Source organism: Vombatus ursinus, unplaced genomic scaffold, assembly GCF_900497805.2.
Source record: "Vombatus ursinus unplaced genomic scaffold, bare-nosed wombat genome assembly UNPS02014841.1, whole genome shotgun sequence".
Classification (NCBI taxonomy): Eukaryota; Metazoa; Chordata; class Mammalia; order Diprotodontia; family Vombatidae; genus Vombatus; species Vombatus ursinus.
The window spans coordinates 4,583,769-4,602,474 of NW_020954619.1; the positions used below are offsets into that span (position 1 = coordinate 4,583,769).

An 18,706-nucleotide genomic window follows, 5' to 3' on the forward strand; every position below is an offset into this window, starting at 1 on the left:
ATTTCCTCATTTCTCAGTTCTCAGAAATGACACTTTGTTGGGGAGCCCTGGCAGCATGAGGGTAGTTGGGAAGGATTTCTAGAGACATTGGAAACAAACCTTGCTTCTTTCACAACTTTATATTGAGGGCTAGCCCTGAAGATTAGCACCAGGCTATCAGAGAGGCAATATCTCCTAGTGGATAGAGTATTGGACTTGAAGACAGAAATACCAAGGTTCCAGTTCTACCTGTGACAGTTACTAACTATGGGGGCAAATTGTTTCACTGAGTCTCAGTTTCCTCTTCTATAAAAGGGGGACAACACTACCTCTAGTACTCAATTGAATGCTTGCTATGAGGCTCAAAGGAGATTGTTGTTCAGTCATTTTCAGTTGTATCTGACTCCTCATGACCCTATTTAGGATTTTCTTGGCAAACATACTAGCATGGTTTACCATTTCCTTCTCCAGCTCATTTTACAGATGAGAAACTGAGGCAAACAGGGTTAAGTGATTTGAGCAGAGTCATGCAGCTATTAAGTGTCTGAAGCTGGATCTGAATTCATGAAGATGAGTCCTCCTGACTCTAGGCCCAGCGCTCTACCACAGGAGTAATGCTCTTTAAATATCAGTGATTCTCAGTATGAATTCTCAAGTGTTCTAGGAAGCAGCCACTGCAATTTTATTGAGACAGACTTGAAATAAAAAAGCTGCTATTTTACCTAAGAAAATAACAGAGGCCATGATATTTTCTGTTTCTTTAAACAGAGATGCTTTGAATTAGCGTTAGGGTGTGATACAACTGTATTCAGAAGACCTGAGTTTGAATCTCAGCTCTAATACTTATGTGCTGAGTGACCTGGGGAAAATTACTTAAGTGCTCTGAGTCTCAGTTTCCTCACTCACAAAACGAGGGAGTTGGCCCAGATGATGTCTAAAGTGCCTTCCCTATTTATATGTTATGATCCTAGGTGTCCTCAAAACATATACTCTGAAGGTAAATAACCTGTCTGTAGACCTGGTAGAAGAGCTGATCACAAGCTGAGGGGAACCAAAATCAAGTCCTTTACCTTGGTGCTGATCACATAACCCACTTCAGCACCATCAGTTACCACATACTAAGAAAAACCGGTGATACATAACATTTTGGCACTAGTTCAAAGGCAATGCTTTGGGCTATCTATCATGTAGAGTAGAGGATTTGCATTGCATCACCAGATGGTTACAATGTACTCAGGAACACCTGCTTTGTTTTCCCATGTTAAGACAAGACTAAGCTAAATTTCTGATACAAGATGCGCATGACAGTACATTGAGCTATTGCAAAGTATTTCCTAATGTTTCAAGAAGAGCCTGGAGCAATGCATTGCTCTATGGTGCCTAGAAACAGCTTCCTTTGACCAAAACACAGCAATGCTTCACATAAACTGAATACTGGCCACACAACATATATGTGTACATATATGTACATGTGTATATAATACATAAATTTTTGGTCAGTCCAATGATTTCAGCAGTATAGGGAGCCCCTGATGAGGAACTTTCTCTCCCAATAAAGATCAGCACGTGTTCCGCAAATTATAGTTTTAGCGTGTTGCCCAAGGCACTGAGAAGTGAAATTGCCCACGGTCATATAAAAATTACATGGGAGAGGTGGGACCCAAACCTATTTGGAGTCCTTCTGAGTCTGAGGCTGGTTCTCTATCCACTGTATCATGCAGCCTCTCATCTATTATCTACAAATTGATCATTTCTATGATGAATTGCCCCCAATTGCAGAAGCCTCCTGATGTTGATCTGTAGGCATTGTTTTTGTTGTTCACTTGTTTTTCAGTCATGTCAGACTCTGTCGGCCCATTTGGTGTTTTCTTGGCACAGACACTGGAGTGGTTTGCTATTTCCTTCTCCAGCTCATTTTACAGATAAGGAACTAAGGCAAACAGAGTTAAGTGACTTGCCCAGGGTCACACAACTAGTAAATGTTTGAGGCCAGGTTTGAACTGACAAAGATGACTCATCTTGACTCAAGCCTGGCACTCTATCAATTGTGCCCAAATAGCTGCCCTTTCCAGTCAGTTATACTGTCTCTATTCAAGCTATTGTAAGAGTGGGGCTGTCTTTTTGCATAGATTGTAATCCTGGGCCTCATTTAGCTCCATATTCCTCTGTGATATCCTTTCTCCATGATAATACACCCAATTATAATGCTCAGAAAGTGTAAAATCTGCTTTCCTACATTGTGAGGAACATCAGGGCACAAACTGATTGCATGCAGGTAAATGACTATACAATCATGCAGTATAGTTACAATTACCAGGTTCAGCTTAAAAGATAATTCTGTATGCTCCTTTCTGAGCTTCCCACTCTTGTCCTGTGTGGACAATTCCCCCTCCCCCCCAGTCCCGAGCTTTAGAAGAAACCACAATCTTTTTTGGTGAGGTTCTTCCAACTCATACCCTCAACATGCTTTTGGCAGCTACCCCATCACATTTCTGAGGGATTTGCTCACTATTCCTGCATTCAATGACCAGAATTTACTAAACTCATGTTTTTCCCAAGGACACAGCCTAAGTCAGCCTCCATGAACTTCTATTTTTCTTTCATCTTATGCCATAAATTCTCCTTCTTTTTGCCTTTTAAACTTTTATTAATTCTCTCATGACTTGAAAAGTTCTCTTAGGCAGCTTCAAGTTTTCTGCTTTACAGTCCTTTCTCTCTTTGACTCCCAACTCAGATTCTCTCAGATCAGGTAGGGTGATATTCCCCCACCCCCAGATCAATTCACAATTTGTATTAAGATTGCTCTTCTCCCAGTCCAGCAGGGATACACTCAAATATAAACATACAGTATTTAACAGCTTAAAACTCCTCAAAGACTTTTAGGACACCTTGTATGATTGGGAAAGAGGGAATCTGATAATCTATTTTGATGGAAAAGATTTATTCATATTGTGAATGACATCACTATTAAATGCTGAAAGGATGTCATATGTTACCTCAGAAATAGGTCATTATAGACTCAGTGATTTTTAGTCAGAAAATAAAAAAAACAAACAGAATATAACAAAATCAGAGCATAAACCACAGTCATTACTAAATAGCTCAAGATTTACTCTTCCACTTATAAAAGATTCTAATAGTTTATAAAACTGTTCAAAGAATCCTAATGTTGTGTATAGCCTATATCAAGCTTGCCATCTTGGGGAGGGAGGGAGAAAAAAATTTGGAACTCTAAATCTTATAAAAGTGAATGTTGAAAACTAAAAAAAAAAGTAAGTAAATTTTATTTTCCTTTTTCCCCCTAAGTATAAATAAATAAATAAATAAATAAATAAGAATCTTAATGTTGGAAGTAACCTTAGAGTTCATCTAATCACATATTTTAGGAATAGTGGGAAAAATCTCTGAAAAGTAGTTAAACAGTTTCTCTCTTTGCTCAAATACTTTTAGTGGCAGGAAGTTCATTACCTCAGAAAGCAGCCCATTCCATTTTTTGATAGCTCTAAATGATGAAAAATCTTCTCATATATTGAGTCAAAATATGTCTCCCTATAAATTCCACCCACTGATCTAATTTATGCCTTTTGGAACAACACAGAATAAGTCTATTCTCTGTTCCACATAATAGCTCTTTGAATATTCAATGGCAAACATTGTATCTCTCATTTTTCTCCAGACTACACCTCTTTAGTACCCTCAAGTGTTCCTCCTGTGACATGGTTTTAAGACAAATCATCCTTGCCCCTCTCCTCTGAACGCACTGTGGTTTGTAAAAATGTTCCTTTTAAAGAGTGTTAGATATGTAAATTATATTGCAAATGTGGGCTGATTAGAGCTTACAAACAGGAAGGTAGGACCATTAATTCTCTTAATCTGGACCCAATATTACTAATAATAGGTATAAGATTGCCTTAGCTTTTAGCAGTCAGATCATAATGAGTTCATATCAAGATTGAGATAAGCTATAATCACAGTCCTTTTCATATGAATTGTGTGAAGACAGGACACCTCTAGTCCTATGTTTGAAGGATTGATTTTTTTTACCTAAAAACAGGCATTTATTTCTATTTATCCCTATTGAATTTCTTCTATGATTGGAATGGTTGCCTTGAGAGCTGATGGGTTTCCCCTCTTTGGGGGTTTTAAGAGGAGAATGGTCAAGTATTTGTTGAATATGTCATAGTGTAGCTTTATTTCACATGTGGTTTGGACTAGAATGCTGCTGAGGTCCCTGACAACCCTCAAATTTTAGGATTTCTTGATAAAATGCTGACCAGATTCTTCAGTGTGCTTCCATTTGAAACCTTTCTTCAGGTTTATGTCAGTTCATCATTCACCATTCTTTAGGGGGTGGTGTTTAGCTAGCTATGACTTCATCTGCTATATTATCATCTAGCTCCATTTCTTTATCCTGTTGACAAGGATATCATGGGACACATTTTGTCAAATGTCTTGCTGAAATCGAGATACACTGTCTCACAGCATTTATCTCAGTCTAATAACCATATCATGAAGAAGAAATAAAACTACTGTGGTACAAATTTGTAGTAGTGACACAATTGTACCTACTGTGTCCACTACATATTTATATTGTTTAATCTCACCTTGATGCCACAAGGCAATCCTTTTACTTCTCTGTAATTGATAATCTTGCATTCCCCACAGGAACTGTTCCAAACCTTTTCTCTCTTTAAACCCCTCATTCTTTCTTGTACTTCATGTAGCCAATAAGTTCCCAAGTCTGGTAGGTTCTATCTCCACATCATAAACACTATCCCCTTCCCTCTGTTGATATGGACACCATTTTATTTCACGCTGTTATCACTTAGCTCCTAGACTATTTCCTAATTGGTCTTTCTACCTTAAGTTCTCCCTCCTCCCCCATCCATACACCATATAGCTGGTAACACAATATTGTAAAACATGGGTCTGGTCATGTTACACCCCTGCTCAACAAACCTTGGTTGTTCAGTTGTGCCTGACTCTTCACGACCCTGTGGACCATCACACACTAATACTCCATGGGGTTTTCTTGGCAAAGATACTGGAGTGGTTTGCCACTTCCTTCTCCAGCTCATTTTACAGATGAGGAAACTGATGCAAACAGGGTAAAGTGACTTGCCCAGTGTCACACAGCAAATAAGTATCTGAGGATGAATTTGAACTCAGGTCTTCCTGGCTCGAGGCCCAGAACTCTATCCACTGAGCCACCTAGATGGCTCCATATCTCCATAAACTCTAGTAGTTCCCTATTATCCCTATAAGGAAATAAAAACATTTGCTTGGTATTTAAAGCCCTTTAGAATTTGGCTCCAACCTACCTTCCATTATTAAGTATTAGTCTCCGTATACTCTACAATTCAACCAAACTGGCCTTGCTGTCCCCCACACAGGACACTCCATTTTCTGTTTCACTGCCTTAGCCTAGGGTGTCCCCCATGCCTGGAATATTCTCTCCTTATGTCTTAGAATCCCTAGTTTCCTTCAAAGTTCAGCTCAGATGTCACCTCTTACATATTCTTATTTCATGCATATTTATATGTAAACAAATTGCCTCTCCTGATAGAATGTAAGCTCCTTGAAGGCAGAAAGTGTTTCATTTTTCTTTTTATTTCCTGTGATTAGAACAGTGCCTGTCACATAAATGTGCTTAATAAATGTTTGTTAACTGATTGACTAGTACACTCCTGATGGTTCATAGTCATGGAATCATCAGATTTAGAACTAGAAGGAATTCCGCAGACATTTATTCTACTATCGTGATGAGGAAACTGATGCTCAGACACATGAAGCTACTGCCCAATAGTTGGTAGGAAGTGGTAGAGCTGGGAACCCAAATCCCTGACTACAAATCCAATAAGTTGTGGTTATTACTTTCTTGTATGGCAGCTAGGTGGTGTAGTGAATAGAGTACTGGGCCTGGAGTCAGGAAGATTCATCTCCCTGAGTTCAAATCCAGCCTCAGTTTCATCTGAAAATGAGCTGGAGAAGAAAATGGCAAACCACTCCAGAATCCTTGCCAAGGAAACCCCAAATGGGGTCGTACAGTTATACACGACAGAACAACAACACTTTCTTTTATAAATACTCACAAATCATCTGTTTATTCTAGGATCTTACCAGCTATTCATGTAAAACCTTCAGGTTTATAGTTTCTGCCATTTGGAATTCTATGCACTTCCTGCTCTATACTTTTTTCTACTTTTTGAAAAGTAGAACAAATTTTGCCTATCTCTGATCTCCTGTCACCTCTCCCACTGTATATGATTTCTCATGATGATTATCAACAAGTACACCATGATTGCATCTACATTCTTTCAGCACATTTTTTGTGATTTGTCTGGGCTTGGAGACTTGAATTCATTTTAAAAGGCTAGGTGCTCTATTATTCTCATTTGACCTGTCTTAGGTTTCAATTTTCTCAATGACATGTATTCTATACTTTTCAGAATGCAGGTTATTCTTTTTTTTTATAGAAAAACATGGAAGTAAAATGGAAATTGTGTAGCTTTTTCTTCTTTAGTCCTCAGTAACATTATACTATTTCCCCAAGAATTGGGTCTGTTCTTTCCTTGTTCAACTTGTTTTGAACACAGTAATGATAACAAAAAATCCCAACCAAAATTCTTTATTTTCCTTAGAATTTTAAAGAATATCAGACCATTCTGAACTTTGACTTTCTTGATATTAGTCTTATAGATTCAGGGTATTCATACATAATTATGTGACCTTTTCATCTTCACAGCATGACCTTTGTAAATCTGAGATTATCAGAGACTGCTATGCATCCACATTGGTTTCATATGCCTCCTTTATTACTGCACTGTCAGAACCTAAATTTTTTTGACTCCCTCTTTTGGTATCCTCATGACTTTAGGAAAATTAGAAAAGTGTTGCTGTCAGTGCATTAGGTATATTCTCTGTGGCAAATTTATGGAAGAGCACGAATAAGAGTCACACAGAATGAGAAGGCACGAATGGGTTGAAATCTATATTATTGGACCCATTGCCTACATTGATGAAATACCAATTCTACTGGAGAATTAGAGAAACTCCAATTATCTTTTAGTTATGGGATTATACACTTTTTTTCCATGAAACTACTGTGATTTGCTAAATGTTTGAGAATGCACATCTGACTATGCTCAATGTTATTTTCTAACAAGGTCAACTTTTCCCCAAGATTCTCATCATTTCCATATCAAGAAACAGTCTAAATCCCAGTCCTGATGCTTAACTACTTCACTGACCTTGAATAGTATTCTCCCTCTCTGGACCTCAATTTCTTCATCTATAAAATGAGGAGCTTAGACAAAATGATCTTTCAGGTCATTTCTAGTTCTAAATCCTTTCCAGTTCTAAATCCTGTGAGTTTATGACTTTTCTTGGTCAGAATGAAGCCCAGAATAGGTATTCTCATTTCTTCCTCTGTCATCTGAGCACTGAAATTCCAACTGGGTCATTGAGACATTATCATATGTTTTATTTTTAGCATAATTGGACATTTAGCAGTCATTTGAAAGTTTGAACTTTCCCCATAATTCCTATATCTTGCCCCTGTGCTGGTTTTGGTAAAGATCATAGAATTAGAATTTGGAAAGCATCATGCATGTGTTTTCCATGATCTGTGTAGATGGTGTGTTGTATGTTCTCAGAATATCACTTCTATTCCTTTCTCTCATTTTATACTCACCCAAGGATGGGCTCAATACTGTGTCTTCCCTCAGGTTTATGGATTCTTATAGCTCTATATAGCTCCTTAATATACAAGATTATTCCTGCCCCTTTTCACCTCATTAAAGACTAAAGGTATATCCTTTCAACACAGTTATGAATCTGATCCACACAGTTATGAATCTGATCCCACACAGTGATCAGATCTGATTGGATCATGATACCTATGAGAGTCTATTTATCTCTTTGTTTTGAATTTGCAAGTTTGATTTATTTATTAAACTGTATACATGTAATTATCCAAGGTAATTATCCAAAGTTATGCAGATTTCCTCTGACCTTCTTTCTTGTTATTTTTCTCCAGAAAATTTCTAGGTACTTACCTCTGTCATGTTATTTAATTCTATGTAACATTTATCTTCCATTGTATTTCGTTTTACAACTTTATCTGAGTGGCTTCTTTTTTCCTTTACCCTCAAATTTGAGTCATCTTAATTTTGGTAAGTTTCCTGCCAGACTCAGAATTAAAGAGTTGAGAAAGACTTCAGAGTTCTAACATGTATGTACAAATAAATCCCTCTCCAATATCCCTGACAGGTAGTCATCCGGCCTTTGCTTGGAGACTTCCAATGAGGAGGAACTCACTAGCTCCTGAGACAGTCCACTCCATTTATAGATAGCTCTGATAAGTAGAAAGTTATTCCTTATATATAGGCTAAAAGTCCTTTCCAATCATTATGAGATACACTGGTCCCTTATCAGAAGCCCCAAATTCTGCTTGCACCAAAAGCCATGCCATTTTGTACTACTCAATGTCAGTTATTCATCCTATGATCATCCTTTCTATTCTAGTATTACAACCTTTAACTGGAAAAAAAGATGAAAATAGTATCCCTATCCCCAAATCCTTTAGTTTCTTAGCTATGGCTTTAGAATAATCACTAGACATATATTTCAGATGTAGGTTGGTTAGTTGTACTGACTGTGCTCACAGGTTCCCTCATGAAAAATTCCCTGACCAATGTATCTCTCTGTGATATCAGTAAGCACTAGTTGGTACTCTGGGAATGATTTTGTGTTTGGGTGCCATGGAAACTACCCACACAGTTTTTCTCTGAAAATGACAGCTGTGTGTGCCTTATGATTCAAACACCACCCAAGCTAGAAAATGCGTAACCATGAATTGGCACTCCTTTGTCAGTTAAATGTCACCTGTTGAACACCTACTGTGTTGTTCATGCCAGGCATTTGGTTCCTCTTTTCTCATAGAGAATCTGGAATACTTTGTCTTAGTATTGGGAATTCTATGTTAGAATTTTAACGTTAGACTTTAGGATATGTCACTTCAGCACTTCAGGAATGAAAGGAAATGAACACACTCTTCTTTTATATTCCAAGAAATATTAAATTCCCAGAAAGATGTGATGGGGATAGGTCCTAGAGCTCTGGCTATGATAAAACCTTTTGATTTTCATCTTGGACTCTTTATAATGATTCAGCAATGCCATGAATATGGAGGCAACACTTGAGTGCTTAAGTTGGAGTGAAGGTGAGTTCAAATGCCACCTTTGACTAAACCTCTTTGAATCTCTTCCTTATTTCTAAAATGGAGATAATGGGGTAGGGAGGAAGAGAAGAATACAGAGCATTGAAATCTCTTACTGAGCCTAGGAAGTGTTAATTCACTCTCTTAGTCTTCTTTTCTTCATAATGAGAAAGTCTAATTAACATAGAAAACCATTTTAGAGAGTCTGTTTGTCCTGTTGCAATAGTTTCTTATTGCTATTTTCTCTGTTATTCACCTGGAGGGGCAGGAAATTGAAGAAGCTCAGGGATGGAACCGAGTACAACCACCTGCACTCAGTGTCTTCCTTGGAATTACTAAAACCACTGGGGTACTCATAAACACATTACATTTTGAAAGTGATTCATCGTTCATTGTGTTGAAAGGGGAAATTGATAACTGACTTTGGAGGTTTGCCTTTCCATAGAATTTTAGAGTGGAAAGGGCTTGAAGATAGCATCTACTCTATACTCTAATTTACAGGTGGGGAAACTGAAGGCCAGAAAGAATGAAATCTTTGCTCATGTTTGTGAGCTAAGTAGTGGCAAGAGCCAGGATTAGAATTCATATCTCCTGATTTCTGTCTCAGTGGTCTTTCTACTACACCACAGTAACCTACCTTCTCTCTCTCATTTTAATTTTTTTATTACTTCTATCTCAACGCCACATAATAATGTATTCCATTGACTATATTCATGGTGTCTTTCCATGAGAATCTGACATATTGGTGAAATGATATTTCTGGTAAGACCACTTTGATAGATCAAATATTTGAGAAAATTTAATGAGACTATACCATGCACTGAATTTCTTTTTCCATTAAAGCATGTCTGACCTAGTTTAGAACCATTCTCAAACATGGGGACTTAAACAATTTGACCTGAGTCCAATTTTTTTTTTGCTTTCCCATTTATTTATCCTGGGTTACAAAGTGATTTCTGCTTTCCTTCTTTTTTTTTTAATGAAAAAAAGAAAAAAAATGTTGATTTTAGAAAAAAGCTATAAAAATATTTCGAGCATCAAGCAGCACTTTAAGGAATTAAAGCCAATCAAATCCATGGATCCAGTTTCTTTTAAAATACACTTGGATCTCCAAATAAAAGGTAAATTATTTCTTATAATAGTGAACTCTTTTGGTTGAAAAGGCACTCAGGATCTTCAACTACCCAGGGTTTTCTTTACTTCATACAGGACCACAGATTAATAATCCCTACTAGGTTACCAATTATAAGATGGATGACTTGAACATCTGTGTTATTATACCATGAAAGTATGGCCTGAAGTTCTCTCTTCCTTCTTTTTATAAGAGTTTCACTTCTCTAATAGGAAAGACGGCTGCCTGAATGAATAATGGCAACTATATTGTTCCAATTCAACTCAACAAACATTTATTAAATGCCTACTAGGTATACGGTACCACAGTAGGTATTGGTGACAATTTTTTTTTAAATGATGCAGTTCCTAGCCTTAAGCAGCTTACATTCTATTGCATTAGGTCAGAGAAGAAAGGCAATACTGCATGTATGCAGTTAAGTAAAATTTGAGGTTTAAGATGCAAAAACCTTCCTTATACTTTCCTTGCTTTTTATGTAGTTGTTGATAATCAAAGAGGAGGAAATTAGAAGGAGGAAATAATTATACTTACCAAGAAACTTTTTCATCATATATAAACTGTGGAGAAAAGAAAAGATATCTTAGTTATATGAAGAAACATAATTGAATTTATGAATTGTTTACTATGTAATTTCCATAAAGCAGTAATCAGAGCTGCATTGTCCCAGGAGCAATGGACCTGTGGGCACCCAGCTGTACTCACCAAACCTATATGGATGGTCCTGAGGGTAAGCTTGGCAAGGAGATGGAAATTCAGCTATCTGTTGCTTTGGTACATCCTGGTAAGTCAGCCACTCAATTATTGTTTATTAAAAGCCTACTATGTGCCAGGCATTGTGTTAAATTCTGGGGATACAAAGAAAGGAAAAAAACAGTCCCTGCTTGCATGAAGCTTACAATCTACCAGGGGAGACTATATGTAAATAACTATGTACAAATAAGTTACATACAGACCAAATGGGAAATGATCAATAGAGGGAATGAACTAGAATTTAGAGGGATTGGGAAAGGCTTCCCACAGAAAGTGGGATTTTAGTTGAGACTTAAAGGAAGCCAGGGAAGTCAGTAGTAGCAGTGGAGGAGGGAGAGCATTCCAGGCATGAAAGACAGCCAGAGAAAATTCTTGAAGCTGAGAAATGGAATGTCTTGTCCAGGAGGCCAGTGTCACTGGATAGAAGAGTATGAAACAGGATTTTGAAGGTGATAGGAAACTGCTGTAGTTTATTTTGAGTAGGGGCGTGCTATGGTCAGACCTGTGCTTTAGGAAAATCACTTTGGTGGTTGAATGGAGGATGGACTAGAATGGGGAGAGATTCATGCAGGCAGATCAACCAGCAGGTTATTGCAATAGTCCAGGTGCAAGGTCATGAGGCCCACACCAGGTCGGTGCCATTATAAAAGGAACGAATGGGCCATATTTGATAGATTTTGCAAAGGCAAAGTTGACAAGCCTTAGCAACAGATTGGATTTTGGGGGTAAGAGATAGTGAGGAATTCAGGATGATGTCTAGGTTGCAAGTCTGGGAGACTAGTGGTACCTTTGACAGTAATAGGGAAGTCTGGAAGTGGGGAGGGCTTAGGGGGAAAGATAATGTGCTCACTTTTGGACATGGTGAGTTTATCATGTCTACTGGTCATCCAGTTCAAGATATCTGAAATGCAGTTTGAGATACAAATCTAGAGGTCAACAGATAGGTTAGAGATAGATAAATAGATTTGAAAATAATTAGCATAGAAATGATACTTAAATCCATGGGAGCTGATGACATCACCAAGTGAAAAAGTGTAGAGAGAAAAGACACAGGACAGAGTCCTGTAAGACACCTATGGTACTAGACATGAGCTGCATCTAGCAAAGGAGAGTGAGAAGGAGTGGTGTGTTAGGGGAGATGATAAACAGGAGAGAGCGAGGTCCTGGAAACTTAGAGAGAAGAGATGATTAAGGAGAAGAGGATGATCAACAGTGTCAAAGGCTTCAGAGAGGTCATGAAGGATGAAGATTGAGAAAAAGCCATCGGAGTTGGCATTAGTAACTTTGGAGAGAGCAGTTTTGGTTGAATGATGAGGTTGGAAGCCAGACTGTAGAGATCTAATTAGAGAACGAGAGGAGAGGAAGTGGAGACACGTATTGTAGACAGCTTACTCAAGGAGTTTAGTCACAAAGGACAAAAGTAATATGGTTAGACAGTAGAGATGGAAAGATAAAATAAGGGTTTTTTGAGAATGGGGGAGACATAAGCATATTTGTAACAGCGTAGCAGGAGAGACTGAAGGTAAGCGAGAGAATGGGGATAACGGAGGGGACAATCTGCTGGAGGAAATGGAGTGGAGTAGAATTGCTTTGCCTTGGCAAGGAGTGCGGCTAGCTCTTTGAGCAAGACAGGGGTAGAGGATGAAAGGGTGGCAAAAGGCATCTGAATGATATGAGATGAGGCAGAGGGGAGAAGAGGGAGCTCCTGCTTAATGGTCTCAAAATTTTCAGTAAAATATGAGGCAAGGTTCTCAGCTGAGAGAGTGAGGGGGATCCATGAGATATTTATAGAAGTAGCATGAACTGGTAGGGGTATCAGTTCATGCGAGCAGGCAATGTGAAAGGGAACATTAAAAGGATGAAGAGTAGCATTGTAAAAAAAAAAAAAAAGCCTGGGCATTGTCAACTCAGCAAAGTCAAATATGTCAAATATGTATGTATGTATAGATGTGCATTTATATACACATATACATATATACACACATACATACATGTATAAGCATGTATGTATGTGTGTATATATATCTATATATCTATATACACTTCTTCCCTCAATCCTAGCAGAAATCTGAGTGCACAGTTCACAGCCTCTGTCTTTCATACTCACCTTTACCAATAACCAAAAAATGAATGTTTTCAGTCTGAGCTCCATAGTCCCTATTTTTTTATCTCAGCAGAGGGTGCCCTATGGAGAGCTTATTATCAATGGTGCCTATAGAAGAAGCAAGGGGACAAGATAGCCTTTTGGGACCCTTTAGTGGTTTAGAAGAATGTGTGATTTCACCAGAGGGAGACAAATGCCCATGTATCCTCCATTGCTCAACAACTTAGGATGCCCGTCTCAGTTAATTAAAGTTGTGATACTCAATCGCATAGAGAATCAGTCAGGGAAATGAAAACACAAAAAAATGGACATGTAACTTAAAAGGGAGCTAGACAGACCCAGCAGTTCTTCCATCATTGAAAAAACAGATGAAAATCTAGGGAGAAAAACACCTTAGGAAAAAAATCCCATATTCCCCTGTATCACTTCTCTCATAAAGAGGAAAGAATGAAAACTGATGGCTCTGAGCAAGTATTGGCTTTACGGTTTTTATTTCACCTCTGTGTTCACAAAAAGATTCAGTTGTACGATGATGGAGAGAAGGATTTCTAGGATGAAAGTGGGGAAGGTCCAAATGGAATGAGGAGGCATATTAAAAAAAATTCTGGATGTTGTCAAGTCAGCAAGGCCTGCTGACATGTCATTTAATTTCCATAGGTCATCCTTAGTTGTTAATGTATAATCTGTAACTATTGAGTTTGGAGAACTTAAAGGAGACTAAGGGAAAATGACTGTAATAATTCTAGTGGGAGGGACATGCTATAATGGACAGAGCTAGCCTTAGAGTCAGAAAGACCCAGGTTTGAATCTAGCCTCTAACTGTCTGTATCACTCTGGGCAAGTCACTTAACCTTTTCAGTGCTTCAGGAAACTATCTAAGATTAACCATGATATTGCAGAACAGTTGCTCATCTGCAGTGGCGAAGTGAGTTTCTTCAATGGGAGGTCCCTTCATGCATGAAATCATTAAATCCAGACAAAATATAATTCAACGTCAATACTTGAGACTGTAATAGAAGAGATAAGCAAATCATCATTTTATGGCCATACACACACACATATACATATATAAATACATATATGCACACATACATGCATATAACATACATACATACACACATACATACACACATTTGCATATAAAATAGAGAGCCAGGTTTGACGTCTGGGTTCAAGGCCTACCTCTGACACATAGTGGCTTGTGACCTTGGCGAAGTCATGTAAGTTCTTAGGACTTTATTGTTGTTGTTTAGTCATTTTCAGTCATGTTCAATTCTTCATGACTCTTTGGGGCTTTTTTGGCAAAGATAGTGGAATAGTTTGCCATTTCCTTCTCCAGTTCATTTTACAGATGATGAAACTGAGGCAAACAGAGTTAAGTGACTTTTCCAGGATCACATGGCTAATAAATGTCTGAGGCCAGATTTGAACTTAGATCTTCTTGACTCCAGATCTGGCACTCTATCCACCGCACCATCTAGTTGCCCTTTAGGCCTTTAAGCAACTCCTTAAGACTTTTAAGTTGCAGAGAAGACACCAACTTGCTTTGATAGAGGGAGTTTCCTCCCTGGAGTTCTCTGAACAAATCACAGGTCCATTCCCTATCCCTCTCTCCAGACATACCCAAAGCCTTGGATAACAACTCATTATGGTTTTGTAAAAATCAAAATCTGTTTGACCAACTTAATTTCTTTCTAGTCAAAGGACCTAAGTCATAGGTGATATGAAGGAGTCTGAATAGGTGAAGGCAAGTCAAAGACTATAGGACAACTTTGGCTTCCATTTTAGACAACATTTTCACTACGAAGCAGGAAAAATTGGGTCTATGCTATGAATCTCCCACTGATAGGTACTATCAGGCTGCTTTGAGTCCTCCAAGACAGATAACATAGCTCCTTGTGCCCTTATTCAGATGAATGAATCAGATCAGTAGGCCTTTGGGAAGAGAAATAGTAAGAACAACCAGCATTTATTATTTCTTTAGTTTTTGCTATTATTAAATAAAGCTATTAAAAGAGATGAAGTCAATAAGCTTCAAAAACACTTGAAATTAAAATTAGAGAGCACTGATCTATACCACACAAGACTATTGTTAGATGAGTATACTGGGGCATAGAGGGTAACACCCAGTGTCTCAGGATCAACAATGCTATATTCTCCTGGGGCTAGTCATGGCCCCAAAGCTAGGATCACAGATATAGAGCCAGAAGGGAACTGAGAGGCCACCAAGTACAAACTCTTCATTTTACAGATGAGAAAACTGAGGACCATAGAGGTTAAATGACTTGTCCATGGCCACACAAGGAGTAAGCATCATAAACACGATTTGGACTCAGGTCCTCTGAATCCAGAATCAGTGTTCTTTGCACAGAACCACACTATTGTTTACTACACTACTATTTAACAGAAAATGACCACATTGATGAAATCAAAAGAAGTCTTAATAAGTTCTTAGATGACACTAAGTTAATACCTTGGATTCTTGAACCATGAACACCTGGGTTCAAGTGTTACCTGACACATTCTAGCATTGGTATCAAGGTCCAATCACTTAACATCTAAGTGTTGCCATGAAACTATCAGATTGTAAATTACGGGTGAGCTACTGCTCAGATCAGTGGAGAGAGATTTCATACCAAGAGTTTCTCCTCAACGAAATCACATTTCTGGACTAATAATACTAGTTCTTATTATGAAAGCAGGATTCACGGTGACCTCAGTAAACTACAGAAATGTTTTATGAAAAACACAATAAAGCTGAATGGGGGCAAAGAGCAGATTCTAAGTTATAGACAACACACCCCACTACTGACTGGCAAGGGGAGCAGGGGAGGGAGAGGAAACAGGACTGAACAAGCACTGTCAACGATAAAGATGGTTTGGAAACATTCAGGGAATTGAAGAATTTTTTTTCACTTTCTGTCTGTGAGTCTGGAATACGGATCTGGCTCTCAGTGACCGGAAGGTGAACGTGAGTCAGGTGCTAAGAAAGCTGACAGGTTTCTATACCTAGAATGGAATGCCTGTATGACATTGTCTCAGACAGATAATGATGCATGAGAGTGAGGAAGTAATCCTTTGTTTTTGCTTGGAATCAGCCATGACCTTATTGGAGTGCTGGGCCTATATTTTAAGGGAGAGCAGGAGGAGAAACTAATAAAGTACAGAAAAGAGAAACCAAATTGATGGGATGAGAAGAGGTCATATCGAGACGGTACTTATGGAAGTAGATTTGTCTAGTTTAGAACACCGAAGGCTAAAGGGGGCTTGCTAAGTATATTTAATTATATGAAAAAGCTATGCTTATGAGAGGAATGTAGCAGTAACATCCTCTTGCTCCACGGCAGTCTGACTAAGAGGAAAATGGTTTGAAATGGCAGAAAGGAGGATTTTTCAGACAGGAAAAAAAGAACATCTTGACCAGGAGGGTGATTAATCATTAGGACAGGATATAAATGTAATTGTGAAAACATCCCTGAAAAACTTTTAAAACAACATAATATGCACACACATATAATGTGTATACATATATAGTCTGTGTATATATGCATATATGTAACTGGATCTATTGATCTTTGCAGATAATAAGACCTTACATGTACAAGCTTGCTTTCACACACATTATTTTATTTACTCTTCATAATAACCCTTTGGTCAGCAGAGCAGGTACTACCATCCTCATTTTGTAAGTGAGGTGATTGTGGCATAGAGAGATTAAGGGTCCTGCCCAAAGTCACATAATCTGTAAGTGATAAAGCCTGAACTCAAATTATTTTCTTCTCATTTTTCTTCCATGACACTATGCTGTTTCCCCTGTGAATCTATGTGTTGTTAAAAATAGATCAACGGGATGTTAGATCAAGGGCAGGTTCTTCTTGCTTCATTATTCTTTCATTCATCAGCTATTAACTGCGGCTACATGTACAAGCTAAAACAGTACTACTAACGTTGGAGAGGAAGACATAGGGATATGTGTAGCCATCTTTTAAGACAGGAATAACTTGCACAAAATACTAGCCATAATAACCACTAGATGGCAATCATGTCCCATGTCTCCTTTTATTTCTATCCTAAGAGACATGGTAGTACAGTTCAAATGGAAGTATTCTAGTGTCTGTTTCTCAGCCCCATTAAGTTTCCTGTAGGGAGGGAGAGGCCTCTGCAATTTGACAGGCCCACCAGCTGGTTGCTCCAAGTCCCTGAGGGCTAAAAACTTCCTGAAATAGCCTTCAGCTAACCCATCACTGCCACAGTGAGATGTGACATTTTAGAAGCATGTCATTGCACAGGACATCAACCTTGGGAGACAGACCCTGTATCTCACACTGATGTGCTCAATCATCATGTTCTCTTGCAAGCTTGTTATCTTATTTTTTTTTTTTTGGCCCAGTCAAATAACCCAGCCTTTTTTGGAATAGATTTTCAACTTTTGAAAACAAGTGTTGAGTAAGAGTCTCCACACCTTGTACTCTCCTGGTAGTGTTTGGGACTAGGCAATGAGATCAGTATGTTTAAGTAGACACTAGGTTAGATATTCTGATACCACTCAGTGCTAAGGGTGAGCCCAGCCAAAGATTCTCTCCTTAAGAACTAAGGATCAGGACATAGGGCCAAACTGGAAAAGACTGCTTAATCTGAGCTCCTCATTTTAAGAAACAGGTTACCAAATTCCAGAGAGAAAAGGATTTCTCCAGGTTAGATACGCAATAAGAAGCAAAGTCAACTTTTGAACTGAAGAAGTCTGGCTCCAAATATAGTACTTTTCCCACCATACCACCCTACCTTCTAGGCATTCAACTACCATATCATCCCAGGGTCGTCTGTCCATTTGATTCATGTTCCCCTTTCCTCTTCTCCTTATAGATTAGAGGTTCTGAAAACCATATATCAAATTCTTAAAGTTCACCCCACCATTGAAATATACTAGGAACACCAGAGATGAAGTGGCCTTTCCTTTCAAAAGCTTTTTGGCAGAGGGTAAAATGGTAGCTCTTTGCCTTATCTATTCCTGGATTCTGTGGTCCAGCCAGGCTTGCACACTAGACAACACCTAGGCCACTTATGGCTGCATTCTCATTATATATTGGCTTGACAGGAGAAGCCTCTAATACCTTTCCTCTACTCCCATTCCCACCTATTAGCTTTGCCTGATCCAGGCCAGATTGTAGGGTAGGTATCATCTTGAACACACTGAATTGACCTTGTATTGGTAATGTTGGGGTAAGGGAGGAGAAGCAATTCTGTGGAGTAACAGAAGAAGCCCTGAAATTTGGGTCAGAGAACCTAGATCCTCTGTGACTACCTTTGTGACTTTGGGTAAGTTGCCTTTATGTAAAATGAGGATGGGTGGCTAGGTGATGCAGGGGATAGAGTGTCAGGTCTAAAGTCAGGAAGACCTGAGTTCAAATCTGGCCTCAGACACTTACCAGCTATGGGACCTTGGGCAAGTCACTTAACCCTGTTTGCCTCAGTTTCCTCATTTGTAAAATGAGCAGGAAAAGGAAATGACAAAAGACTCTAC

General features: G+C 38.5%; 1 protein-coding gene across 2 annotated transcripts in view; it reads right to left on the bottom strand.

Moving 5' to 3' along the window:
- SLC24A3 (solute carrier family 24 member 3) overlaps positions 1 to 18,706 on the bottom strand; it is a 750,777-nt gene that overhangs the window by 77,034 nt on the left and 655,037 nt on the right. For both annotated transcript variants that reach the window (XM_027840422.1, XM_027840423.1), the window contains exon 8: positions 10,863 to 10,888. In XM_027840422.1, the coding sequence (XP_027696223.1) occupies positions 10,863 to 10,888 (26 nt within the window). The remainder of the gene's footprint in view (positions 1 to 10,862; positions 10,889 to 18,706) is intronic.